Source organism: Myxine glutinosa, chromosome 7 (assembly GCF_964187855.1).
Source record: "Myxine glutinosa chromosome 7, kmMyxGlut1.1, whole genome shotgun sequence".
In the NCBI taxonomy this organism is placed as follows: Eukaryota; Metazoa; Chordata; class Myxini; order Myxiniformes; family Myxinidae; genus Myxine; species Myxine glutinosa.
The window spans coordinates 164,204,213-164,232,065 of NC_136267.1; the positions used below are offsets into that span (position 1 = coordinate 164,204,213).

General features: G+C 45.4%; 2 protein-coding genes across 2 annotated transcripts in view; one reads left to right on the plus strand and one right to left on the minus strand.

The window, feature by feature from the left end:
* Positions 1–3,244, plus strand: part of LOC137431806 (homeobox protein DLX-6-like) — a 105,051-nt gene extending 101,807 nt beyond the window's left edge. Inside the window, exon 3 of the mRNA XM_068123522.2 lies at positions 2,051–3,244. Within this exon, the coding sequence (XP_067979623.2) occupies positions 2,051–2,365 (315 nt within the window). The 3' untranslated portion in view covers positions 2,366–3,244. The remainder of the gene's footprint in view (positions 1–2,050) is intronic.
* Positions 3,245–13,980: 10,736 nt separating this feature from the next.
* On the minus strand, positions 13,981–17,008 carry LOC137430673 (homeobox protein DLX-5-like). Its single transcript, XM_068121456.2, has 3 exons — positions 16,702–17,008; positions 15,570–15,778; positions 13,981–14,367 (listed from the first exon to the last, which is right to left on the minus strand). The coding sequence occupies exons 1-3, from the start codon at positions 17,006–17,008 to the stop codon at positions 13,981–13,983; spliced, it is 903 nt and encodes a 300-aa protein (XP_067977557.1).
* Positions 17,009–27,853: the final 10,845 nt, after the last annotated feature.

A 27,853-nucleotide genomic window follows, 5' to 3' on the forward strand; every position in this document is an offset into this window, starting at 1 on the left:
AGGGTATTTTGGATTGTTGGGGTCTTTTGGGTCTTCTAGGTGCTTGCGGTCTTCTGGTTCCTTGGGGTCTTTTAGTCTTTTAACCGGTGCACACAGTCGTGTTCAAAGATTGCCCATTCATTAAAACCCCCACTCAAATCCCTCCTAAAGCGCTACCTGCCCTGGTGAAGGGGGACAGACGTCACACAAACACAAGAGCGGGCGGGCGGGTGAACCCGTGGGGACGAAAAGGCGTCCATGCGCGACCGCTTGGGCAAACTTTGGAGCAAGGCGCGTCCCGAGCCGCCCGATCCCCGATGCCGGGAGTTCACCGATCGCACCGCACGGCAAGTTCCGAAACACGTGTGATTATCGAGGATTACTCACCGATAATAACAGCCTGCAGTGTTTCCCGCACAGCGTGTTACAGACGTAAAGAGCGGGAAACGAACGAATCGATTTCCAAAAACGAACGACGCAGGATCCTCGCTCGAGGACGAACGCTGCGGTCACGCGCGCTTTACGTAACGTGACGTCATTTTCAACCGTTCTAATTGCCTTGGACGTTAATGCTCGCGTTTGCTCTCGTTAACGGAGGCGAATTTATTCCCTGTGACTGTAAGTGCATCGAGTAACGAGATATGTAATTAGTGGACAGAAAAGAAACTTGGCGGGTGTAAACTGAGCCTCTCGCCCTGGGCGTGCCGTGCTATGGCGCAAATGCTACGTCAACTCAACATGACGCGTCATCATCGTACAGAAGCACCCTTTGTGACGCAATATATATATATTATAAACGTAATTCCCGTATTATATGGTGTGCGTGTGCTCTAATACGTCTTCTTCTTCCATCTTCTCCTCCTTCTTCTTCTTTTACCTCTTCTTCTTTCACTTCTATTCTTCTAATTCTTCTATTAATTATTATTACTGGTACTAGGGCATGCCCGTACTATATATAAGCTAGGACGTGCCCGTACGTGGGTGCCCGTTCCTTGCCAAAAAAAAAAAAAAAAAAAAATTTGTGTAGGGGTGTGTGTGTGTAAACATCCTAGGGCGTGCCCGTACGTGGGTGCAAAAAAACATGCGTGCAAACAACAACAACAAAAAAAAACTTTGAAACCACGTGGCAGTAACGACCACAGAACCCCCCCCCCCCTCTATTTACATGAATGGTTTGGTCCATTCGCAACGACCACAGAACCCCCCCCCCCCTCTATTTACATGCAATGGTTTGGTCCAAAGCGAACGGCTTGCGGTGTTTGGTAAAGAAATCGCCATAGCTCGGTAACTACTTGTCCGATTAATTTCAAACCTTGAAAAGGCACATCCTCGGGTCCCCAGCAATATACCTGGCAAGTTGCAAGTATATCGGACCCGTGGTTGTCGAGAAACAGCGGTCACAGACAAACATACATACATACATACAAACATACAAACATACAAACATACACACAGAGATTACTGGAATTATAGATAGATTATATGGTGTGCGTGTGCTCTAATACGTCTTCCTCTTCCTCTGCTCATTCTTCCTCTTCTTCCTCTTCTTTTTTCCTCTTCTTTTTTCACTTCTATTCTTCTAATTCTTCTATTATTATTACTGGTATTATATGGTGTGCGTGTGCTCTAATACGTCTTCTTCCCCGGCTCCTTCTTCTTCTTCTTTTTCCTCTTCTTTCACTTCTATGCTTCTAAATCTTCTATTATTCTTCTTCTCTTCTTCTCTTCTTCTATTCTTCTTCTTCTTTTACGGCCACAATTATTCCTACGTTCTCGTAAAGTTGGCAGGGCGAGGTTTTTGGCCCAATTCTTTCACGAACCGGCTGGCCAGCCTGATCTCAACTAAGGTTAGGAATTTGTAATTTGTTAAGGATGTTCTGCTACTGTTTAATACTTTTTTTATTATTCATGCTGTTCATTGGTTTAGTGGCCATTCCTTACAGATCTCCTCAATACACGATGGAATTTCCGATGTGTGTCCAGATCTTGACAACATGTTAATCAGATGACCCCTCTTACCCACTCCCCAACCCCACGTGCTCGGTCTCATGAATGCGTTGTGCGTGAGCAGATCAAGATTTGGTTCCAGAATAAGCGTTCCAAGTACAAGAAGATAATGAAACAAGCAGGCGGTACTCCCAACGAACCACCCCCTGCTCCTTGGCTCGGAGGACAACCGCTTCCCTTGCCTGGCACGGATTACCACCACTCGCCCCCTCCTTGGGACCCGGGGCATGGGGGCAAGGAGGTCGGCGGCGCTTTGCAGGTCTCGCACCTCCCTCCCGGGGCGCACAGCACGATCATGTCTGGGGGTTTCTTAAACTCTGGTTTCCCAACTTGGAGCCCCGGTCGCTTGGACACTCAGACGCACCAACAGCTCATGTGACGCACGGCATGAGGAGCGGACCTTGAGGAGCGCAGGCGCTCTTTCCATCCAACCGTGACGTTTTACTCCTCGCGAGCGTCGGTGAAGCTCTGGCGGAAAGATAAGACCTCCCAAACCATACAAGGTAAAATGAACGTAACAAACAAACAATATAGGATATGACGTCACACCGTAAAGTTCGGCTACCGTCAATGGTGTGTTCCACGACGCTTTAATGGAGAGAGAGAGAGCTCGACCACACCATCCACATCGTGCTCTTGCGGACTCAACGAGAGATGCTTAACGAGTAGTTGTGAATCCTGGTTGTTGGGTATTAACAGAAGTAGTTGTGTCATTCACCCCCGAATCTCGCCGAGGATCTGCGGACAGCGAGACGCCATTGTGAGTGTAAATAATCGGCCATTTGTGAGCAGTCACAATGCAAGGAGTCACAAGAGGACTTGCACCACTCACTCTCAACCACAAATGATGCTCAGATTTATTTTTTATTTTTTATTGTTTTCTGTTCAAGGTCCTTGATGAACAGCTGCCCCCCACCCCATCCCCTTCCCCCCACCCCATCCCCTGCCCCCACCCCCATCCCCTTCCCCCCACCCCATCCCCTGCCCCCACCCCATCCCCTTCCCCCCACCCCATCCCCTGCCCCAAAAATGTGATTTTAATATTTCCACTTTAATTATTGTATCCCATTCCGTCTCCGTTGAAGATGCTCGTAGAGATGTATTTTATCGTGGAAACGCAATAAATATGTACATAATGCGTGACATAATTTATATTCTGTTCGAAAAGCTGTAGCAAAGATGCTTTGTTGGTGTGCAGGGCAGGATTGTTTGGTTTCTTTGTTTCCTTACGTCATCAATAAAAGTGCTCTGTGTCACAGATTTCCATGCATTGCTTTTTTCCCCCTTTTCCTCCTTTTTAAAAAAAAAGTCGAAACATCGTCTTTGAGCGAACGCATCGTTTTTGATTGGTTTACACAGTGCTTCCAGCACAGCACGGCACAGAAACGAAACACACTTCCACAGCACTGCGTCGAAAGAAAATATATGCACCGGCGACACAACACGACACAGTGGAATCTGGTTTGGACACGTCACTGTGAGGCCTGGTTTGGACAATGCACTGTGAGGCCTGGTCTGGACACACATTGACATTTACACTTGTACACACATTAACATTTACATTTGTACACACATTAACATTTACACTTGTACACACATTCATATTTACACTTGTACACACATTAACATTTACACTTGTACACACATTAACATTTACACTTGTACACACATTGAAATCTACACTTGTACACACATTAACATTTACACTTGTACACACATTAAAACATTTACACTTGCACACACATTAAAACATTTACACTTGTACACACATTAACATTGACACTTGTACACACATTAACATTTACACGTGTACTCACATTAACATTTACACTTGTACACACATTGAAATCTACACTTGTACACACATTAACATTTACACTTGTACACACATTAAAACATTTACACTTGTACACACATTAAAACATTTACACTTGTACACACATTAAAACATTTACACTTGCACATACATTAACATTTACACTTGTACACACATTAACATCTAAACTTGTATACACATTAACATCTACACACATTAACATGTACACTTGTACACACATTAACATCTACACACATTAACATGTACACTTGTACACACATTGATATCTACACTTGTAGACACATTGATATCTACACTTGTACACACATTAACATTTATACTTGTACACACATTAAAACATTTACACTTGCACATACATTAAAATTTATACTTGTACACACATTAACATTTACACTTGTACACACATTAACGTCTACACTTGTACACACAACATTTACACTTGTACACACATTAACATTTACACTTGTACACACATTAACATTTACACTTGTACACACATTAAAATTTACACTTGTACACACATTAAAATTTACACTTGTACACACATTAGCATATACTCTTGTACACACATTAACATATACTCTTGTACACACATTAACATATACAGTTGACCACGCGTTAAATTCCTTCCTTTTTCCAGGTAGCTGCAGGTAATGTACTGAAGGCATACGAGCTGCTAATTCTATAAAGAAAAGGCAGCAGGTAACGGCTGAGTTGGTCGGCGATCGGAAGACCAGGTGCTGTGCAGCGCATCACGCCATCACCGGAGAGCGCAGGCGGCTTTGCGTGATCAATGCACCGTCCGCGCTTTTCCAGCCGTGACGCATTCTCCCGGATAAGACTGCTGGGGTGTTTTCCTGAGATTCACTTTGATACATCACCAGCAATTACTGTCAAATTTCCACCTTCTTTCCTCTAAGGCGAGACAGGGCGGGCGCGACTTAAAATGGCTTACAGGTGTGGATATCGCTTTCGCTTTCTCTCTGCAGCTCAGTCTGTCGCCCTTTTTGAACCCCATTGTTAAAAGCTTTATCTCAAGCATTGTTTGAGTAAATAATAAATAAGACCTCCGGGCGCTACACAGAGAAGCCTCGCAAAATCAAATCGAACACCAATCTTTGATCCAGGTATCGTGATCCAGGTATCCAGAATATTCTTGGAACAAGATTATACACAATGATCCAAAAATGTCAGCTTTTCTATTTGCATGTATACCATCTATAGTCAGGTTCACTATGTTTTTTTGTTCAAAATTTTGGTAGATTAGCAAAACTATACATTTCTGGAATACTCAGAGCATGAGGAATCCAAAAATTAATGTTTACATTTGCGTAAACACCTTTGCGAAAATGACCCTCAGGACAGTGATGAAGATCTGTAAAAGCATATTCCTGAACGGTATAGACCTCGTAGATCCTGTGTATAGGACTTATAGTTCAATCTGATACTAACAAGGCTGCTTTCTTGCTTTATAAACCCATACCTATAACTTCAAAGGACTTGCAATATCATGTATTATGTAATAGAGTTATATCACAAATATAAAGACAATGGTTTTCAATTACCTTTGTTTGTTGCTTTTCTATAATCCTGAGCACTATTTTGAGGCCTCTATTGGATTCCTTAACCCAGAAAACATAGGATTAGCATATTTAATTAAGTTTCTAGGTTGACTAGAAGCCGAGATAGCGCAAAATATGTATTATATGGCGGCCATTTTGAAAATCCAAAATGGCGGCCATGCAGGTGTCTGTGCAAATGCCAACATTGATTTTCGGATTCTCCATGCTCTGATGATTCCAAAAATGTACAGGTTTGCTAATCTCCCAAAATTTTGAACGAAATTATATTTGTTAACATAGTGAACCTGATTCTTCATCACTGTCCTGAGTGTCATTTTCGCAAAGGTGTCTACGCAAATGCAAACATTAATTTTTGGATTCCTCATGCTCTGAGTATTCTAGAAATGTATAGTTTTGCTAATCTACCAAAATTTTGAACGAAATTATATTTGTTAACATAGTGAACCTGACTACTATAAGAACAAGAAAAAGAGCAATCAGAGATTGCAAACCCTCGCCAGGATGTATTTTCAGTGGTTTTTAAGGCTTTTGTGTTAAAACAAATATGACGGCCAAACCACGTGATCGATGACGTCAGCATTATTTTTTTTCTCCACTAATTTATTCCTAGATTATGCTCAAGAAATTTCATTTTGATCGGATGACGTTTTGTACTTGTCAAATTATGACGTCATAATGGAGGCACCTATGACATCATCATTCACAGATGTTATTCCACATGGAGAGTTCTTTACAATGAGCCATGTCTCAATTTTTTCTATTCAGCGCGTTCGGAGATGTAGAAGTGCAATTTTTTTCGGTTTTTCCAAGATGGCAACCGAACCACGTGACCGATGACGTCATCATTATTTTATTTCTCCACCAATTTATGTCTGCATGACGCTCGAAATTTCATCTTGATAGGATGAAGTTTTGTACTGTCTTGTAGAATTATGCCGTCATAATGGAGGCACCTATGACATCATCATTAACATATTTTATTCCCCATGGAGAGTTCTTTACAATGAGCCATGTCAATTTTTTCTATTCAGCACTTTCAAAGATATAGAGGTGCAAAGTTTTTCCGTTTTTCCAAGATGGCGGCCGAACCACGTGACCGTTGACGTCATCATTATTTGTTTTCTAAACTAATTTATTCCTCGATTATTCTCAAGAAATTTCATCTTGATCGGATGAAGTTTTGTACTTGTCGAATTATGACATCATAATGGAAGCATCTATGGCATCATCATTAACATATTTTATTGCCCATGGAGAGTTCTTTACAATGAGCCATGTCTCAAGTTTTTTTTAAATATTCAGCACTATCGGAGATATAGAGGTGCAAAGATTTTCGGTTTTTCCAAGATGGCGGCCGAACCACGTGACCGATGACGTCATCATTATTTTTTTTTCTCCATCAGTTTATGCCGACATGGCGCTCAAGAAATTGCATCTTGATTGGATGAAGTTTTGTACTTGTCGAATTATCGAATTATGACATCATAATGGAGGCCTTGGGCCGAGAGAGTTAAAAATTGGGCACAGTCTATCCAGGGCAAGACAAGTATGTGTGTAAAGTTTGGCGATTCTATGTGCAACGATGTAGACGTAGTACTGTGCACAAACAAACAGACAGACAGACAGACATACAAAGCAACCAACCAACATACTTGCCGGAATTTTTTTCCGGCAAGTAACAAACGGACTCGAATGCAATACCCTCTCCTCTGGCGAGGGTAATAAAAGAGAAAGTGTGTTATTGTGTGTGTGTCCTAGATAACGCTAAAACCATGAAACCTGGCGGCCCGAAACTTTGCATGCATACGAAGGGAGTGCATGAATGAAAACTGGGTGTTTGGGTAAATTTAAACAGTCCTTTTGAAGAAAATGAATAGCCTTATTATATTAAAACAAAACAGGATTTATCCTTGGTCAACCATCTCACAGGGGTCTTGATCTGCAATTTTGTTTTGGCATAATAGAAAATGCCCAGGCTTGGAACCACAATGACCTCTCATGGACAAATTGAGCTATATAATCAAAATCTGTGTTCAGACTTTAGGATCGGAGCTGGTGGACTAAATAACTCTTGAAATCTGGAGTGAAATCTGATAATGTAAATAAATTACCAATTCCTATAACGAAGCGTATATCTTACGAGCAATATAAGCAAGGTTGCGCTCCCTCCTCAATATTGACACAAGAAAATGTAAACTTGCCAAATGATTCAACTTTAACTTTTTCTAGTGTTTTGTCATTAAACGTAAAGTCATTAAACTTTAACTTTTTCTTCTGTTTTGTTTTTCTACTTTTTCCCAAAGTGTACATTCATTGAGTGCAATAAAAAATAATTAAGCAGGCAAAGGCTCCCGCGGCATGAGCAGTGGCCGTGGCGACCGAGGCTCAGTTCTCTGTGGGGACATCCCCAGAGTTGGGAAGGCAAATTAAATTAGAGGATTTTTTTTTTGTTTGTTTGTTTTTTTTTGTATACAAGATCGAGGCTCGTGAAAGAGCGAACATTAATCACACAGAAAGACAAACAGACACATAAAACAAATAACATCGGGAGCGGTAGACAAGATGGGGAGAGAGGGGGAAGGACACAAACACAACATTTGAGAGCAGGGACCGAGAGACATGGAGACATCGAGAGATCTGTGGGAGGGAGAGGGCTTTGGGGGGGAGGCATGTGAAGGGGTGGGGGGGTGGGAGAGGTATAAACATATGGACACTGCCAGGATTTCCAGGAAAGAAGTTGGAATTTCAAACAAGGTGGATCTGGGGTGAATTAGTGGGGGTAGAAAAGATCAAGGTTTTGGATGGGGGAAGATAAGAGATGGTGGTGAACAGCTGTTTTAAAGACCTGGAGGGAGGAGAGGGATTGAAGGGAGTGTGGGAGTTTGTTCCAGAGGCGGGAGAAAAGAGGAATGAAAGAGTGAAGGTGAGCAGAGAGCCGAGATTTCGGCAGTTTAACCATCAGAGGGTTGCTGGCAGATCTTGTGCGACCTGTAGGAATATTTGGGGGACAGAGCACAGAGAGACCTGGGGGAGCAAGGCCGGAGAGGAGTCGGTAGAAGACAGAAAGACCACCTACCTGCCTGCGGTGAGTGAGTAAAAGGCCCTCAGAGATAGCTTCATCGCGGGAGATTCCAATGATTTTGAAAGCTTTGGATTCAACAGCGTGAAGCCGAGCCAGGTGTGAGGCAGGAGCACCAGCCCATAGGGGAGAACAGTATTCCATTGAGCTGCGGAAGAAAGCCTTGTATGTGGTGAGGAGCTCAGGTGTGCCGAGGAAGGACTTCGCACGACGGAGGATGCCCAGTCGGCGACTGGCTTTGGAGGCCAGCTTGGAAATGTGGTTTTCCCAAGAAAGATCATGGCAGATAGTGAGACCCAAAAGCTTGAGCGACAGAACTTCTTGGAGAGGATTGTTGAGAAAGTAGATGGGAGGGTTGTCCAGTCGATCTTTTCGGAGAGACATAGTAAGAGAGTGAGATTTGTCAGGATTGAAAGACATGTTCCACTTGTTTGACCAGTCTGTGATTTTGTCCAGGTCTTCAGAGAGTGAGGAGGCTGCAGACTGCCGATCTGAGGGAAGAGGAATGGAGCGGCAGAGAGTGGAGTCATCAGCAAAGAGATAGAGAGGATTTTCCAGAGAGTCGGAGAGATCATTGATAAAGACCAGAAAAAGCACAGGGCCCAGCACACTTCCTTGGGGAACTCCAGCCTGAACAGGAAGGGGAGATGAGAGAAATCCATTCAGGGCCACACATTGACTGCGACCAGAGAGGAAGTCCGCAAGCCATGCATGGAGATTTCCATGGATACCATAGGAGGAGAGTTTGGTGAGCAGAGCTGGGTGCCAGACCGTATCAAAGGCCCGTGATATGTCAAGGGAGACAGCTCTGATTTCCTGTTTGGCATTGAGGACCTCCATCCATTGTTGAGACAGCAGAAGCAGCATGTCCAGAGTAGAGTGACCTGGTCTGAAACCAAATTGATGATCAGAGATCAAGCCATTGGAGAAGAGGAAAGATTTCATATCCGAAGCAATGATGGATTCCATGACTTTGCTGATAATTGGGAGCAGGCTGATTGGTCTGTAGTTGCAAGGATCTGTTTTTACACCTTTTTTGTGTAAAGCGGTAATGTTAGCTGATTTCCAGGATGCTGGCAGATGACCTTGAGCAAAAGATAGGGTGAAAAGAACAGAGAGAGGGTGAGATAGAGCGGCAGAGCAGGATTTTAGGACCCGTGGGCTGATGCCGTCTGGTCCAGTTGCAGAATCAGAGTTGAGGTTTGACAAAAACTCCTCCACCTTGTCAGGAGAGAAGGACACAGAGTCCAGGAGCAGTTGGGTTCGACTGGGAAAGGTGGGAACAGAGAGAGATGGGTTTGGGACTAAGGATTTTGAGGCGAACACAGAGTTGAGGCATTCGGCTTTGTCACGTGCGATGTCAACTGTGTGGCCATTTGAGGTAAGGGAGGGGATGGAGGGGGAACAAACACCAGAAACGGATTTGACCAGACGCCACCAGGATTTGGAGGAAGGAGACAGGTTTGAGAGTTCATTCTTGAGTGAGGAGAGATAGTGCTTCCTGGCACTCCTGAGGGTAGACACACACTTGTTCCGAGCTTGGTGGAAGGAACTGAGATTGCCTTCAGTTGGATTAGCCTTCCAAGAGGCAAAGGCAAGTTGTTTCAGGGCAACTGCCTCACCACAAGATTCAGTGTACCATGGACGGGAGGAAGGGTAAGACAACTGAAGGCGAGATGGGATAAATCTGTGCATGAGAGAGATCAGTTTGCTTTGGAAGAATTCCCAGGAAGAATTGATGTCGGAGGCAGTGGAGATGGGAGACCAATCCAGACGATTGATGGCTGCTTGAAGACCGTCCCAGTCGGCCTGAGTGAAATGCCAGACTCGTCGACGCTGAGGAGGCTCTCTGAGAATGGCCAGAGAGATGTCCACTTTGACAAGCACATGATCAGAAGAACCGATTGGGGCAGAAGAAGAGCAGCAGACATTAGCAGGGAAGTTTGTCATAACCAAGTCTAGAAGAGAAGATACTCCATTGGCTGAGATCCGGGTCGGGAAATTGACAGATTGTGTCAATCCCAGTGAGTCACAGAAGTCCTTTGCTGAGGTGCCATGACTGGTGAGAGAGGAACCCACACCCAACCAGGTGGCATGATGACAGTTGAAATCACCACATATGAGGAAGAGAGTTGGGATGAGTAGATAGAAGTTGGTCCATATTATCAGACAGCGAGATGTAGATGGAGTCATCACTGTTTGGTGGATGGTACAACACACATATGAACAAGAGGTGGGAGCGAAGGGGAAGCCGTAGCCAGAGGTATTCCTGGGGGTGAGGTGGAAAGAGGGCAGTGCAAGGAGAGTGAGGAAGAGAGTTTTTGACAAAGATAGCCACCCCACCACCAGGCCGAGGCTCAGGTCTATCATACCAGAGGAGGGAGTAACCAGGAAGAGATATTAAGGAATCAGAGACATCTTGAAGGAGGAAAGTCTCTGTTAAGCAGATCAAGTCTGGATTGTCAGAAGCAACCTGTATGGAGAGATCAGTCAGGTTTGAGCGAAGGCCCCGGATGTTTGAGGTCCATACCGCTAATGAAGAGAGAGGGGGAGCATCGGGTACAGGACAGGGGAGGGGAGGAGTAGGGTAAGATGAAGGATGAGAGGGGGAGGTAGGGAGAGCAGTTGATAGTGTGTCAGATGTTGCAGAAGAGTTCCAAGAAAGGGAAGTATGAGGAGGATGAAAGGTTTGATGGTGAAGGGATGAGGCACAGTGAGGGGTTGTTTGAGGGGGGGCAGAGGAAAGTCGAAGGTTTGGGGGGGTGGAGGTATGAGATAGAAGGGAGACGAAGTGGGGAGGAGGCAGCTTGGAGGAGGAGGGGGGAGGAGGGAGAATTGGAGAGGAATGGTATGGGGGGAGAATTGAATGGGAGGGATTGGGGGGTTGTTTTGAAGGGGAGGAGTGAGGGGGGAGTTTAGGAGGGGAGGGGCAAGGGGGGAGTTTTGGAGGGAAGGGGCAAGGGGGAAGTTTAGAAGTGGAGGGGCAAGGGGGGAGTTTAGGAGTGTAGGGGCAAGGGGGGGGGGGATTTGGAGGGGAGGGGCAAGGGGGGAGTTTAGGAGGGGAAGGGCAAGGGGGGAGATCAGGAGTGGAGGGGCAAGGGGGGGGGATTAGGAGGGGAGGGGCAAGGGGGGAGTTTAGGAGGGGAAGGGCAAGGGGGGAGTTCAGGAGTGGAGGGGCAAGGGGGGAGTTTAGGAGTGTAGGTGCAAGGGGGGGATTTGGATGGGAGGGGCAAGAGGGGAGTTTAGAAAGTGGATGATTAATGAAAGACGAACATTGATAACAAATTGGGTTTGTTGTGATTTTCAAGTTAGCAATCCGATTCAGAACGATGGAGGAGGGATGGAATGAATGTGAATTTAGACCATGAAGTGAGGGAGACGTATAAGATATTGAATTTCTTTTTTTTGAAGTGGAATGAGTTGGAGAGGAAATTGAGAAAAGCCTTTTAAATAGGAAGAAAAACAGCATGTTGTAATATACCACTGAATAAAACACAGAAGGGGAAAGGTTAAACATATTTAAATAATATTTAAACAGAACTGTGAACAATCTTATATGCACAAAAATACCAACGGGGGGAGAGCCGAGAGGGACCACCACGAGTCACGTGAACAGGGCAAACGGTGGATGGCAAGGAGATAATGGGGGCGGGGCGAACAGCACACCTGGACAGAAAATACAGGATGAGACAACAGTACACGTGGAGAAAATAAAATAAATGTTTTTGTTTTTTTGTTTTTTTGGGGGGGGGCGGGGGGGTTGGGGATTTAGAACGTTAGACAGAGTATTATTTTCGGGGTAGAAGGGAAAAAACCAAGGGCCAAGCAAAACACGCTTAAGTTAACAAAACACCGACGGGGGTACAACTGCAAGGCCACACACGAGGAGCAGAACACGATTAATTAATTACGAGTTACAGGAAATTCAAACCAAAACTAACTGTGGATTAGAATGAGTAAAAGAACAGGACTGCGAGTTCAAGAGAGAATTGAAAAATGTTTTCAGTGGCCGCAAAGCAATGAATACCCACTCCACAGCAGGATGGCCGCGAGGTGTGCGCACTCACTGAGCTGTCTAGCCTTGGTTTGAATTGTCTCACCTTTTTGTGTGATCTACTTAAATTTGGGATGTTATTTCATTCAGAGCTTGGCGAGGCGTTATCTTCTATATTAAAAGCAAATGAGACATTGTTTGTTTGTGACGCCACTCCTCTGAGCTCCCAAGGTTAATCACAACAAAACTTTATAGGGTCTCGTGTTTTAAAAAATATATATTTACCATGATACACCTTACAATTTTATGTCAATTTCTTTTAAAGTTTACAAAAGGCAGTCTTTTTTTAAAACGTTTTTTTTCTGACGTCGGATATTGATCTAAACCCTTACATAGGTAGGAGTATGTAGGTATAGAACTGTGAACCATTTGACGCAGCTTGTGTTAATATTCGTTGTTTTCTACACCTGTCCCTAATTAGCGATTATTTCTGCAGCTTCCTTCCTTTAGCTCGTTATGGGTTTCGTTAAATCTGTTATTAATTAATGTTTTCACTTAGAGAGAATTTTATTCAACATCGTTACATCCAGCAAGGTATCTTGCAGTTTATGTTATGATGAGATTTCAAAGGGAAGTTCAAAACCTGAGATCTTGGTTCTAACGCCATTTTGAGTTCCCCGAACTACACTTGCACCGATTTGATTGTAGTTTTGTGTGTGCAGTTTGCGAGGTGATACTTTCAGGGTATTATCGTTATACTATAGTATGCGCCCCTATTGGGGAACTACGGGCGGATCCTTAATTCAACGATTCCTGGTCAAGAGCACTCAACCTTATAACCCTAACCCTAAAACCCCATACATACAGACCCGAGGCCCCATGCCAATTGCCATGGCCCAGTGCACAAGCTCCACCCACACACCGAGACTCCACCCACCCACTTGTTATTCACCCCGCCCCATCCCCGAGTTTCGCCACGCCCATAAAGCTCGGGATTCGTGTCATTGCGGCGTCTCCGATCGCCCATGGCAGAAGGAAAAATGAAGAAGAAGAATATTAAGGCACGTGATATTCTGATATCCTGCCACACATGGTGCTTGTACCTGTTCCCGTGTTTAAATGTGAAATATCGAATGAGTCGAAAAAGTAAATATATACTGCATCTGTACAAAACGTATAAAACATTTAAATATAACCGAAAGTGCAAAGTTTTATTAAAAAACACAGGATCAACATAATTATAATTATTACACATAAATAAGTGTATTATTATGTAAATGTTTGGATAATACACGGAGTCACGGACAGATTATCCAGCACTAAGTATAAATAATAAAAAGGCATCACGTGATCATTTTGACAAGAACACCTTGTCGGTCGTTTTGGTGATCCGGACTCCGGAGAGAGGAAATCCAGCACATTTCATTTAAAAAAAATACAATAGGTGATTTTACGGGACGACGTCATCTAGGTGACGTCCCTGTGGTCGGGCCGCGAGTGTTTAGAGGAGCGAGGCGAAGCGCAGGTACGCGCAGGGCGGAATGGCCGCGACGCGATCCGAAGTCGCCGCCCAGGTAGCCGCTTGTCCGTCGGTGTGCGGAGCTCGCAGGAAGTGCGACAAGAAGCCCTCGGGGTTGCTGACGATCTGGTGCGAGCTCCACGGGCCCGGCATCTCCCAGAGGGCGGGCGACGGCATGGCCGGCGGAGCGAGGACGAGCGACGGGGATAACGCGTGGGTCGGTGCTGGAGGTGCTCCGGGTGGGTGCGCAGGTGCTTGTTGGTCCAGCTGCTGCACCTCTGGGTTTTGGGTCATGGGTCGCGGTGCCATCTCCTGTGACTTGCTCTGCTTCTGGAACTTGGAGCGTCGGTTCTGGAACCAAACTTTGATCTGTACGACCGCGGGAAAACGGAACGGATTCGTTATTGACGTCACCTTCAGGTTTCACGCAACTACACGTGCCCGTAAAGCAGGTATTCACCCGAAAATACGATTGCCGTGCAGAGCACCCACTAAAAGCGCATTTCAAAGTGGATTAAATGGAAGGTGTTTCTAGTGTGCGTGCGCTTACCTGTACCTGTGTGTGTGCTTGTAGAATGTAGTTGTACCTTCATGTGTGCTTGTAGTTGTACCTTCATGTGTCATGACATGTGTCATGTGTAATGACAAAACACTAGAAAAAGTTAAAGTTGAATGATTTGGCAAGTTTACATTTTCTTGTGTCAATATTGTACCTGTACCTGCATGTGTGCTTATACCGGCATCTGCGTGTGTGCTTGTACCTGTGCCAGCCTGGGTGCGTGTGCGTACCTGTGCCTGCCTGTGTACGTGTTAGCATATGTATACCTGTACCTACGTGTGTGCTTGTACCTGTACCTGCGGGTGTACATGTATGCATATATGTATACCTGTACCTGCATGTGTGCTTATAGCGGCATCTGCATGTGTGCTTGTACCTGTGCCAGCCTGGGTGCGTGTGCTTACCTGTGCCAGCCTGGGTGCGTGTGCGTACCTGTGCCTGCCTGGGTGCGTGTGCATACCTGTGCCTGCCTGTGTGAGTGTATGCATATGCATATTTGTGCCTGCGTTTGTGCTTATACCTGCACCTGTGTGTGTGCTTATACCTGTAACTCAGTGTGTGCTTGTACCTGTGCCTGTGTACGTATATGCATATGTATACCTGTACTTTTGTGTGTGCTTGTACCTGTGCCTGCCTGTGTGCGTATATGCATATGTATACCTGTACTTTGTGTGTGCTTGTACCTGTGCCTGCATTGGTGCGTGTGCATACCTGTGCCTACCTGTGTGCGTATATGCATATGTATACCTGTACTTTGTGTGTGCTTGTACCTGTGCCTGCATGGGTGCGTGTGCATACCTGTGCCTGCCTGTGTGCGTGTATGCATATGTATACCTGTACTTTGTGTGTGCTTGTACCTGTGCCTGCCTGTGTGCGTGTATGCATATGTATACCTGTACTTTCGTGTGTGCTTGTACCTGTGCCTGCCTGTGTGCATGTATGCATATGTATACCTGTACTTTGTGTGTGCTTGTACCTGTGCCTGCCTGTGTGCATGTATGCATATGTATACCTGTGCCTGTGTGAGTCCTAGTGCGCTGGCCAGCTCAGTTCGTTCTGGCTGGGACAGGTACCGCGACTGCTGGAAACGTCGCTGCAGCAGGGCCACCTGCATCGCTGAGAAGTTGGTCCTTGGCTTTCTCTTTTTGCGATCCTTGCGTTGCCCAACGGATGCTTCAGCTTCGCGGGAATGGGTGAGGTCTTGGTAAGAAGCACCACGACCTGCAGTGTGGATGGACCAAGGTAGCGATTTGAGGGAGGGAAAGGTGATGGAGAGTGGGGAGCATGGGAGGGGGTGTGGGTATAAGGATGATAATTAAAGGTTGCATCTTGCGGGATATGGCGATTATACATGCTTTTTATTAAACGACACGTTTGTGTGTGCCTAGTGGGACGTTTGTGAAGTGATGGATCAAGATGGCTTTGATTATGAATGATGTGATAATTATGATTACTTTTGGAACTCTCGACATTTCATGCTTTCCATGAACGACAGCCAGACGACACGTTTACATGAGCTGGGTTTCTGTTTGAAATGGGGGTTCTACATCGAACTAAAGGGACAAATAACGAAATCAAAAATATTAAGTGTCGTTGCCCATACATGCCAATGATATATATATATATATATATATATATATATATATATATATATATATATATATATATATATATATATATATATATATATATATTATTATTTTTTGTGCACGACTAGATTTTTTTTTTTTTGAAAGGGATGTGCAAGCTCATATCATTGGGATAAAATCTTTGCTGGATATAACGATGATGATATTAACCTTTTCTGATTAATTCAATTTTTACATTTTCCTTGTAAATTAAAATGATGCGTACGATATGTAGTCAGGCTTGTGTGTGTGTGTGTGTGTGTGTGTGTGTGTGTGTGTGTGTGTGTGTGTGTGTGTGTGTGTGTGTGTGTGTGTGTGTGTGTGTGTGTGTGTGTGTGTGTGTGTGTGTGTGTGTGTGTGTGTGTGTGTGTACATGACATGCCAAACCAGGATGGCCGACATGCCAAACACGAGTATAAATATGGATGAAAGACACTTTTGGATATCGAACCATGGTCCATAAAGAATGTCTAATGCGTACAACATGGCTGTCTAGCAGCCAGCCACACCACGCACCCGGGTCTAGCATCTCGTCTCCGTAGCTCTTAGCGGTCGCCTGTTGCTCCCACAGGCGAGGATAGCCGACCAGAGGTCGTGCGCACCACGAGTCTGCGGCCACCCGAGCCCCCAAAGTGCTGCCGAAGCCGCAATTGTTAAAGGGTGAGGCGGAGAACCCCGGCGAGCTCACGTCGGCGGAAGTCCGTGGAAAGGGGCAGTCTGGAGCAGCGAGCCAGACAGGAGCTTGGTCCCGCGCGTTTGCTCCAGCATCGCGCAGCGTCGTGAAATCGCGCGCTTGGCTCAGCAAGGGAAGCATCGCCTGCATAGTCGCCGATGTCGGTGCTGTAAGAGCTTAAGGCGAGTGCGAGTTGCTCACGATTGGAGCAACGGGTTTGCCTGAACGGAGCTACCAGAATCGATCTCCGATGCTTTTATGGCATCTCTGGCGACCTTTACTTTAACAGAAGTGAGAATTGGGATGCGCGGAGCTGCTCTCGTTAACGCGCGCGCGCCCCTAGTGGCGGTGCACCCTCGGCTCCGCCCCGCACCACCTGATTGTTGTGCTCACGCCACAGGTGATTGTTTTCCCCACCAGCGGCGTTCTTCTATCCCTGCCGTCATTGAAGGCGCATCTGCCACTGAAACCCCCAAGGTGCACAGGGCGCGTCCACCACTTATTGCCACTGTGACATTTTCATCCTGAGACATTCGAATGCTTTTTGCATGAATAAAGAACGAGCACGTCTCGTTAAATTTGAAATATTCTCTGCTTTTAACACTCGTCTTTCCTCTATTTATTTGTTCATTTGGAAAAAGCTTTTGGTACAGGTACCTCTGCGTACCCCTGAAAGTACATTTGGTGGTTAATTTATTTGTACATTGATCTGAGGCTCATGGTGGAGGATGTGCACAAATCACATGCTGGATAAAGTGTATTGGTAGACATCAGTCATGCATGTACTTTCATGCGAATTTCAAGGACATCAGTATGGAGAATTATGCATACTAGCAACGGTACCCTCCCTACGGGCGGGGCTTCAATTGGGAGACCCAAATGAAAAGGCAAAATATCAGAAATTGAAGGCTTTTTTATTTTAAACGATTTATATATACATCCGTTAAATCATATCACACGCAAATCATCAAAATCTAAACAGTATTTGTCTAATTTCAATAAAAGCCACATCACTGTTAATATCGGTAAATATTATTCCATCGTGTTTGGAAAAGTGGAAAAATTTTCCTAATTGGAAAAACAATATAGCCTATTTTACTCCAGGGGGTCCCAGGATTACCCACCCAAAATTTCGTTGCGATCGGTTCAGCCGTTTTTGCGGTACCTGGGAACGGACGGCCAGACATTTGGTGAATTATAGTAAGATGGTATTTGGGATTTTTCACCTGTGTTCTGAGCATCATGAGCCAGCAGGTAAGGTGACTGAGTCAGGGTGCACCCGTTTGTATCCATGATGACAGGCATGCGTATTTGCACCGCAGGTGCATGCAATCGTTAAGAAAACTGGGGAAAACACATTTTCTCTAATTATTGTAAATTATAACAGACAGACCAAAAAAAAAATCCTCAGTTATTGGTACATCACACCTATGTGTGTACATCACACCTACATTTTAAATGAATCCCGCAAACCTGCCTTTGCACCTTCTTCCCTACATTGCGAAGCACCACGTACTTTTATAGATGTGCATCGGGTATTCAAATTCAGTTCTCAAGATGAGGGCCCTTACATATCTACCTTCACAATATTGCTGTGTATGTCAGGAAGTGATTTTAGGGTATCGTTACCTCTGCCAGTTGAGGTGGATGCGGTTATGTCCTCACCCCTGTTTGTGGGCAGGATATCTCTTAAAGTTGTGGACAGGTTGGGTGTGTGACAAGGAAGAAATGATTCGATATTGGTGAAGATCTGGATCCGGATATGAGAATTGTTTAAATTCTTAAATTAAATAATTATCGTATCCGGATTCTTTGGGCGAAAAAGTTATTCTTCTGTACTGAGAGATAGGGCCAAAAACGATATGTAACATGATATTTCAAAAAGTTGTGGACGACTTGTGACAACAGTAGGCGGATGAGTTGGTTAGGTGACAAGAACAAGCCGATTCTATCTTGTTTAAGGTACGGATGCAGATCCGGTCTATCATTGTGATACAAAACTTAAACTGTTCAGCCTGGAAGAAGTATGCGCTCTACCGAGTGTTGTTCTACTTTATAATCCGCAGCAACCGGCCCAGACAGACGAGTGCAATTGACAAGGGGAGCATCTAGCCCTACAATTAGACCGAGCATCAAACCTTTATTTAATTAAACAGATCAGACCGAGTGCGCTCAATGACACTCGTAATTTGTAGTTTAATGAAACCCAACATCACAAAATATAACAACTCGGCCTTGTAATGTTAGGGAAAGGTTGCAGGTCTAGAGCAAGAGGTGGGGGCTAAAATAACTGACAAAAGCACCTGGCTTCAATCCTCGAAATTATGTTTTGTCGTCGCAAATTTCAAGCTGCCTTTGACTAACTTTAAAAATTGCTGGAAACTAATTTAGTTTTTATTTGTGCTGTTTTTGGTAATCCGTTGAGTAAAATGGAAGCTGTGTGGGCATGGTAGAAGCTATCTGACTTGGAGTTGATGTGAAGGCACAAAATCATCCAGACTATTTTCATATAAATGAGAAATACACAAAATAATGTTTGCCAAAGTCACGACTGCCCTTGGAATACTGCCTTGGTAGAAGTAATGCTCTTTTATTCTTTCCCAAGAAGAGTGGGTTGGAATGTTTGTATTTGGCATCAGCACTGACCAGAGTTTTATTCTCTTTGACTTCAATCTCGCCATTCAACCTTAATTATATTCTGAAAGCAGTCTGGCATGTAATGGTTTAAACATAATGTAACGTCGCTGTTAATGTGGCGAGGAGGCAAAGCAAAAGGGGCAGACCATTGAGATTATTCACAGCAGCACAACAACACACCAACACAAAGTCAAGAGGTGTCCAATATTGCTCCAGATACTCTATCTCCTTCCTATTAATCTACCCAATGGTGAAGAAGACCACACACACGCACACACAGACCATGGGATTTGTGGGATCTAGGACCGTGCCGAATACAATGTCAGCTTCGTTTGCAGCGAGGACCGAGCCAGGGGCGGCAGCTTTGGTGGGGGAAGAGGGCGTAGGTGGGGGTGCCTGTAGTTATGCCGATCGACATGTGTTTGGGTCGCGGCTAGGCGACCTGGCCTTGCCTTGCAACTTGCTGGGTTTTACCTGATTCTATCCTGTCAGGTAGGGATGAGACCGAGATTGATGAGATGGAGAGGGAAGAGACCGGGCTTACCCTGGAGGTCACTTTGGGAATGGCAGAAGGAGAAACGAAGCATGGATAAGGCGACGGTTTGGTCCAAGAGTCAAATTTCCTTGCTGGGGTGAAAATTGATGCATCAGGACCAGGAAAAGCTCTGTTTAGTCTAAGAGATTTGCGAGTGGAGATAACGATTGGTGGCCGCAGCGCGCGCGCACACACACACACACACACACACACACACACACACACACACACACACACACACACACACACACACACACACACACACACACTCACTCACACACGTGAACGTACATTATATGAATCGTGATTTACACATGCACATGCACGATTGTGATTTATACACATAGTATATGTGACATTACACTGTATATTATATGCACACATATTGCACATGACATATTATACTGTATATTATGTACACATATACTTGACATATACAGTATATTATATGCGCACATATTATTATACTTGCCATGTACTGTATATTATGTACATTAGGGTGGTCCAAAAATGCAAAAAAATCACTTTTTTATCTGGATCTTGATGCTCTATTGGATTATTGTTAGAAATGGTCTAAATCATTCACCCAAAAAATATTTTGCATCTGAGTCATCTATAAACTCATACACACTCAACATATAAATTTGTCATTTTGGTCAATTTTAATGACTTACAAAGACTTTAGAAATATTTTTTTCCTAAATAATGTCATTGATGGTACATACCCCTGTGAAGTCCTCATGGTCGAAACATGAGTCAGACATGTATGAACATGTTTCAAACATGTTTCAAGCATTGTCAAACATGTTTCGACCATGATGATTTCACACTCACAGGCGCAAGCGCATGCAAAAAGTCATGAACCACAAAATGGCTTAGTACAATAGTGCATGTACTTTTTCCACCTCGGTTGCTATTGGATTGTTCTCATTTAGCCAAATTTGGTGAAAAACGCCATATTTCAACTGAAGTGTGTATGAGTTTCTAGATGGAATTGAGCGAAAATATTTGGTGGGTGAATGTTTTAGACCATTTCTAACAATAATCCAGTAGAGCATCAAAATCGGAGAGATCGATGTTTTTTGGACCACCCTAATGTACATGTTTTACTGTATCTCAGGTTGGGAGTTCCATGATCATCATGATCACCGATGACCAGAATCATGATGAACTCCTTTAGTGACTGGTTGATCGCCTAGGTCCTTGAACGTCCTGAATCATATCTTCTTGGTTATCGCCTCTCTCATTCTGGGCGTTGTATCCACTTAAATGAGCAGCCAGAGTCATCATCGTCTTCGTCATAGTTCTCGTCACCGTTGTCCTTATCACCGGATGGAACCATGACTTCACCATTTCTTTCCCATAGAGGGTTAGGTAGAACTTCTCCAAGCACATCCTGCTCTCTATCCTGAGGGGCAAGTATTAACTGGTGCCGATTAACCCACTTGAGAGTTTCACCCATAGCAGGACATACCTCATAGATGTCATCTTCCTCATTCTTGTCATTGATGACGTGAGGAATTCCAAATAACTGATTGCCTCACTTGTGTCGACCTGTAAAAACATTCCGCTTCAGAAGTACTCGGTCTACAACCTCAAGAACAGCACCAGAAGCATGCTGATCATATCTCCTTCCTTCTCTCTTAGCTGCTCTGCTCGTTTTAGTCTATCTGCCACAATGATGATATCTGATTAGCTCTCTGGATCAGCTTCTCCTGGGTCTGAATATAGTTCTCATTCCAATTACTAGGCAACCTGTTCAGGAGATTGTCTATAGGTAATGATGGTGCCTCTAACTTAGCTCCTGGAGGAATTGCCATCTTCTCCTGACCCTGCATGTCCTACTAGTGGATACACTGCTCCCACCAGACCAGCATGCGGGCCATCTTCAGCAACATCACAAATGGAGAATGCCAATTGATTCCCTTCCAGATCAAGGCATACTTCCTCTGGGTCACCAGGGCTTCTGCTACCTGCCTGTTGGCGAGCAGACAAATCTTTCACTGATCTGTTTTGCCAGGAGCAACTCGATATAGTCTCCATGCAGTTGCTGGAATCCCTCTACAGTCTACTACATTGATTGCTGAATCCTGCTGCAAAGGAGCATCTCTCATGAGTACTTCTTCACTCAGCAAAGAGGTAACGCTAGTCTCTATGTGGCAAATGATTCTGTGTATAGTGTATCGTGGTATAACGTCTTCAAGTTATTTCTTATTCTGTCTTAAGATATGCTGGTGCCATTGATACATGTCCATCAGCAAGCTGCTGGTCTGCTGCATTGCTTTCAAGGCAAGGTCTATCTTTGATTAATGGGTCATTTTCTGCAGAACATTGCAAACAAGAAGTATTCTGTGCTTGTCTTGTCTGCAACAAAAAGGAAACTTCCCTGGAGTGACTGTCCATGTACTTGTATGGGTACGTCAAGATATCCCTCAGTTGGGATTGCTATGCCGCCAACACCTCCTAAATTAAGGAACAGACCGGACTTTTGCTGTATATCTCCAAGTTTCTCCTTCAACTCGCCATTGCACACAGATGACAGGATAATGGATGTCTCGGCACCGGTGTCAAAGACGCACACCAGTTCTATATCGCCAATCTTCACGACACCTTTGGGACTTACAGCAACCAGACACTTCACCAACTCAGAGGAAACTGCTTCAATGTCCACAGAGCCCATTTTAGCCTCTGGAATCGCTGCTAGTGTTGTTGAAGGAGATGCTTCCCTTCGCTTCTGAGTGGGACACTCCCTACTGAAATGTCAATACTCTCTGCATGTAAAGCAGAGGATTGCCTCTTTTCAATCTTTACGCATACGACATATCCTTACACAGTTGAAGTACTTCTTCATCTTATTTTGTGTTGGAGGCATGTTCTTCTCTTCAGCCAAGGTGTCAGGCACTTGCATAGTGAGTCTATAACCTTCTTCAAGGAGGCTAACCCTAACTCAAACATCGTCCTTTTGCACAGCTGTTGTTTGGTAAACCTCTGTGCCATCTTGGTAAACATGGTAAACATCTGTGCCATGGTAAACCACATCTCTGTGCCATCACTCTGTCAAAGCGCCTTTGGGCTTCTGGAAAAGCGCTATACAAAATAAATGAATTATTATTATTATTATTATTATTATCTATGGAGACTGCATTAACCTTGATCTTCTTGGGCTCCTGGTCCCTGAAGAAATCCAACACGTCCTCTCTCATCTGCAAGGTCTTATGCTTGAGTGCCATCTCTATCCTACATAACTCTCACTGCACCCATGCCTCCCTTGCATCCTTGACAAATCTTTATTTTAGAGAGTTATCCCAGAACTGTTGAAAAGCCCTTCTCTCTTCAGAGCTTGTTGCTGCCTTCTCCACATGGGGCATAGAGTCACATCAATACTCTGCTGTCATTAGCCAGCCTCTCCTGGTCAGTCTGTTTCCTGTTGTTGAAGGTCACACTTAAAGATGGCACAGACTCCACCGGCCCAAACAAGGAGCCTCCACCAGCTGGTCATCGTCCTCCCGGACATCCTGGTCTCTGTACAGGAGCTCCTCCTTAGCTGGTCCGGCAAGATGATCCACAGAGGATTGAGTTTTGGCCTGGCCTGTGTTACATATTTATGTGAATGTATGTGGATTACCATTCAGGTCTTTGCTTATCCGTGTGTAGTATATTAAGGGTTGTTGTGATTGGAGGGTCAGGAGCCCTTCTGAACAAGTGGCCGGAAACGGAAGTGACCGGAAACGGAAGAAAAAAAGACACGAGGAAGAAAAGGGACGAGTAGTATTCTTCCTCGCCCCGCTCCGACAAAAGGTGGGATCGACCTTGCGCTGCGTGGACAAGCGGCGTTCCGAAGCCTGTCTGGCGAGAGGAATTACCGGGACGTGTACCTGCCCGGTGGAGACGTCAAGTTGACGTGGGGCCGTGCATCGACCCCGCGTCTGGCATCGTTCGTGGCACTGTCCAAACAGACGCGTGCGGGTCGCACGTTGGGGCCTAACGCGCCTTGCAAGCGGCATGGGGTTTGGCTTGCTCTCCCGTATCCGCTTCGCGTGGCCACGAGGGGCTGCAGCCACGGTGCCTGGTACGATACCTGCCCGGTGGAAACACGTCCACCCAGGGTTCGTTCAACCGCCCGAGTGCGGCGACGGCGACCATCATCTTGGTCAGGAGGGGCCCAGAGACATTGTGCGGGACCGAGACCAAAAGGGTGTCGTGAGTACTCACCGGGACACACATGTATAAGATGGCCATCTTAATCATAGGGAATTGATTGTGAATTGGGAATTGGTGATGATTGTGTATTGTTGATTGCTCGGGGAAAATCTCCGTGGTTGTGTCATTGAAATTGTATGGTATCATTTCCATTGGAAATATATCCTTGAACATCAGTTGTTTCCTGGGTGAAATTCATATGGATTGCGTGGCGAAAGCGCATATATAATACAGCTTGCTGGCGGAGTTCCTCTCACGGTCCGGGGGTCACCGAGACCAGGTATTCACCGAGGGGACCATGTAACAGAATTGGGGGCTCGTCCGGGATTTAAAATTGTATAAAATAATAAAATAATAATTTTTTTATTAATTAAAATTTATTAATTAATTATTAATTGGTAATTTTTTTTTGAGAAATTGGGGTAAAGTCTTGGGTGAAGGTTAACAGGTGTTAACGATAGGCACCATGGCGTTTGTGGCACAGAACTTTGGGGTAACCCCGAGTGAGGCACAGTTCCGAGCGTTGCTAAAGTCGGACCTCTTGAAATTGGCCAAACATTTTAACTTGGAGGTCCGAACTAATTTGAGGAAGGCAGAGTTGCAGGCCACGGTGATACAATCTATGGTGGGATTAGGAACATGGGACGAGTTAGCCTGGGAGTGGCTACCCGAAGAACCAGAAGACGTTGAGCTCCGGAAACTGGAGTTGCAATTACGGAGCCAGGAACGGATCAAAGAAGAAGAAAGGAAAGCAGAAAAGGAAAGAGCAGAAGAGGAAAGGAAAGCAGAAGAGAGGAGAGAAGAGAAGCAAGCAGAGGAAAGGAGAGTGGAACGAGAACTCCAGGAAAGGTTAAAAGAAGAAGAAAGGAAAGCAGAAAAGGAAAGAGCAGAAGAAGAAAGGAAAGCAGAAAAGGAAAGAGCAGAAGCAGAAAGGAAAGCAGAAGCAAGGAGAGAAGAGAAACAAGCAGAGGAAAGGAGAGTGGAACGAGAACTCCAGGAAAGGTTAGAAGGGAGAAAAGCGGAGGAGAGGAGAGCTGCAAGGGACCTCGAAGCAGAGGAGAGAAAAGCGGAAAGGGAATTAAAGGAACGTGACATGGAGCTTCAGCAAGAAATCAAATTCAAGGAGCTGGAGTTAATGAGAGAACGGGGAGAGGCACCACCCTTGCTGACGGGGTCGACACCTAACCAGAAAACCTGGGATGTGGGCAGACATGTGAGGCTGGTTCCACCGTTCAGTGAAAAAGAAGTCGCGAAATTTTTTCCACACTTTGAGAAAGTGGCTCGACAATTAAACTGGCCGGAGGAGGCCTGGACCATACTCGTGCAAAGTGTGCTGGTGGGGAAAGCTCAGGAAATTTATTCGGCGCTACCAATGGACCAATGTGCAGATTATGAGGTACTGAAGAAGCACATCCTCAAGGCCTATGAGTTGGTTCCGGAAGCTTACAGGCAAAAATTCAGGAATGCCAGGAAGAGGGAGAGTGAGACCCATGTGGAGTTTGCCAGAGTGAAAGAAAACATGTTTGATCGGTGGTGTGAGTCAAAAGGAGTCGGGAAAGACTTCGAAACATTGCGGGACTTGATCCTGGTGGAGGAATTCCAGCAGTGTGTCCACGAGGACATCAAAGTGTACCTGCAGGAAAAGAAGGTACCAAAGTTGTGGGACGCAGCCACCATGGCAGATGATTATGCCTTAACCCACCGAATAGGGGTCCACGAACCTAACTCCTCGCCTAGATCTCCGCAGGGGAGGTGGGGAACAGCAGGTGCGGAGAACGACCATACATGGCGGCGGCCTCGAGATGATTATGGGGACAACTATGATACCCCACCGGTTCGAAATCAGAGGGATGCGGGCCCAAGACAAACTTATAGTTCGGGGGGCCCGAGGCAGACCCCGAGTTTTTCCTCCGGGCCTACTTGCGCGTTTTGCAAGAAACCTGGACACTTGATGTCCAGTTGTTACCTCATGAAAAGGGACAACCCAGAGCGGAGTCCGACTATTACAACTCCGAATGCGATGGCTAGCGTAAGAAATCGCCATCAAAAGGGTTACCAACCATTTATTTCAGAGGGGTTTGTGTCACTGGATGGAGCCTCGACTAACCGGAGACCGGTTAGGATATTGAGGGACACAGGGGCCCATCAATCTTTAATGCTTGAAGGCATTTTGCCATGGTCCGAGGAGACGGCAACGGGGGATAGTGTTCGTTTACAGGGGATCGGGGGCGGTGTTAGTGCTCCCCTTCATGTCATCCATTTGGAGTCCGATTTGGTGTCAGGACCGGTCACCGTCGGTTTACAAGCCACGCTTCCTGTAGAGGGTGTATCTGTGGTTATCGGGAATGATTTGGCCGGGGGTCAAGTTTATGGTAACCTGAGGGTTGGTAAAGAGCCCAGCAGGGAAGATAACACCACACCAGCTCGGGATGGCGACAAAAGTGCCAAGTTATTTGTAGGGGGACTGAACTTCAAAACAGAGGAAGAAGTTCTGACCTCTGTCTTCAACAGATATGGGCCGCTGGTGGAAGTGCGGTTGGTAAGAGACTGGGAAACGCAACAGTCAAGAGGGTTCGGCTTTGTCACGTTTGCCAGCACAAAAGACGCCAGAGAGGCAGAGAAGAATTGGAATGGCAAGGATTTGGAGGGTCGGACCATAACAGTAGGGAAGGCATTTCGTAGGCGTCGAGAGGTCTACAGGAGAGGACAACTGGGCGGTAGTTTTGGTGGTGGCCACAATCAATATTATTATGGAGGCTCCCTGAGTTACGGCCGCTCCCGAAGGAAGGATTGGCAAAGTAGTGGCCGAGAAGGAGACCGCTATTCATGGGACTACAGGGACCAGTGGTCCCACCCTAATTATTAGGGAAGTTCTGAGAAGTTGAAGCACTGAAGGCGGCGGAGCCGCCGAGCCAAGATTCCTACACGAATTAACCGTGAACGCCGTTCCTAAAGGCGTCCATGTAGTGAACTTTCATGCACGGACTAACCGTGAACTCCACGTTCCTCAAGGCGCCCATGTAGAGAACTTTCCTGCACGGACTAACCGTGAACTCCGCGTTCCTAAAGGCATCCATGTAGTGAATACTCGGCTTGGCCTCCCAGAAAAGTGCTATCGAGTGGCTTAACTTTGGATCTTTGATCAACCCCTTAACCTTCATTCACAAGAAACTGGCGGTCAAAGTCAGAGGGTCAGGAGATGGAGTTTGATTTGGCAGGGACAATGTCGTTGCTGGTGCTTAGTCCAGAGTGAGTAATCTGGAGGGGTTGTGGTGAAATTTTGGTTGCTTTATTTTTAAGTGATAACTGTGCCCGGGGGCAACTGATAATGTGGGGGGGGGTTGAGTTATCTGGTTTGTTTCTCCAAATTGGCCGGCAAAGAAAGTTTTCGCTGGGTTCAAACTTTCTTTCTTGAAGGGGGGGTGTGTTACATATTTATGTGAATGTATGTGGATTACCATTCAGGTCTTTGCTTATCCGTGTGTAGTATATTAAGGGTTGTTGTGATTGGAGGGTCAGGAGCCCTTCTGAACAAGTGGCCGGAAACGGAAGTGACCGGAAACGGAAGAAAAAAAGACACGAGGAAGAAAAGGGACGAGTAGTATTCTTCCTCGCCCCGCTCC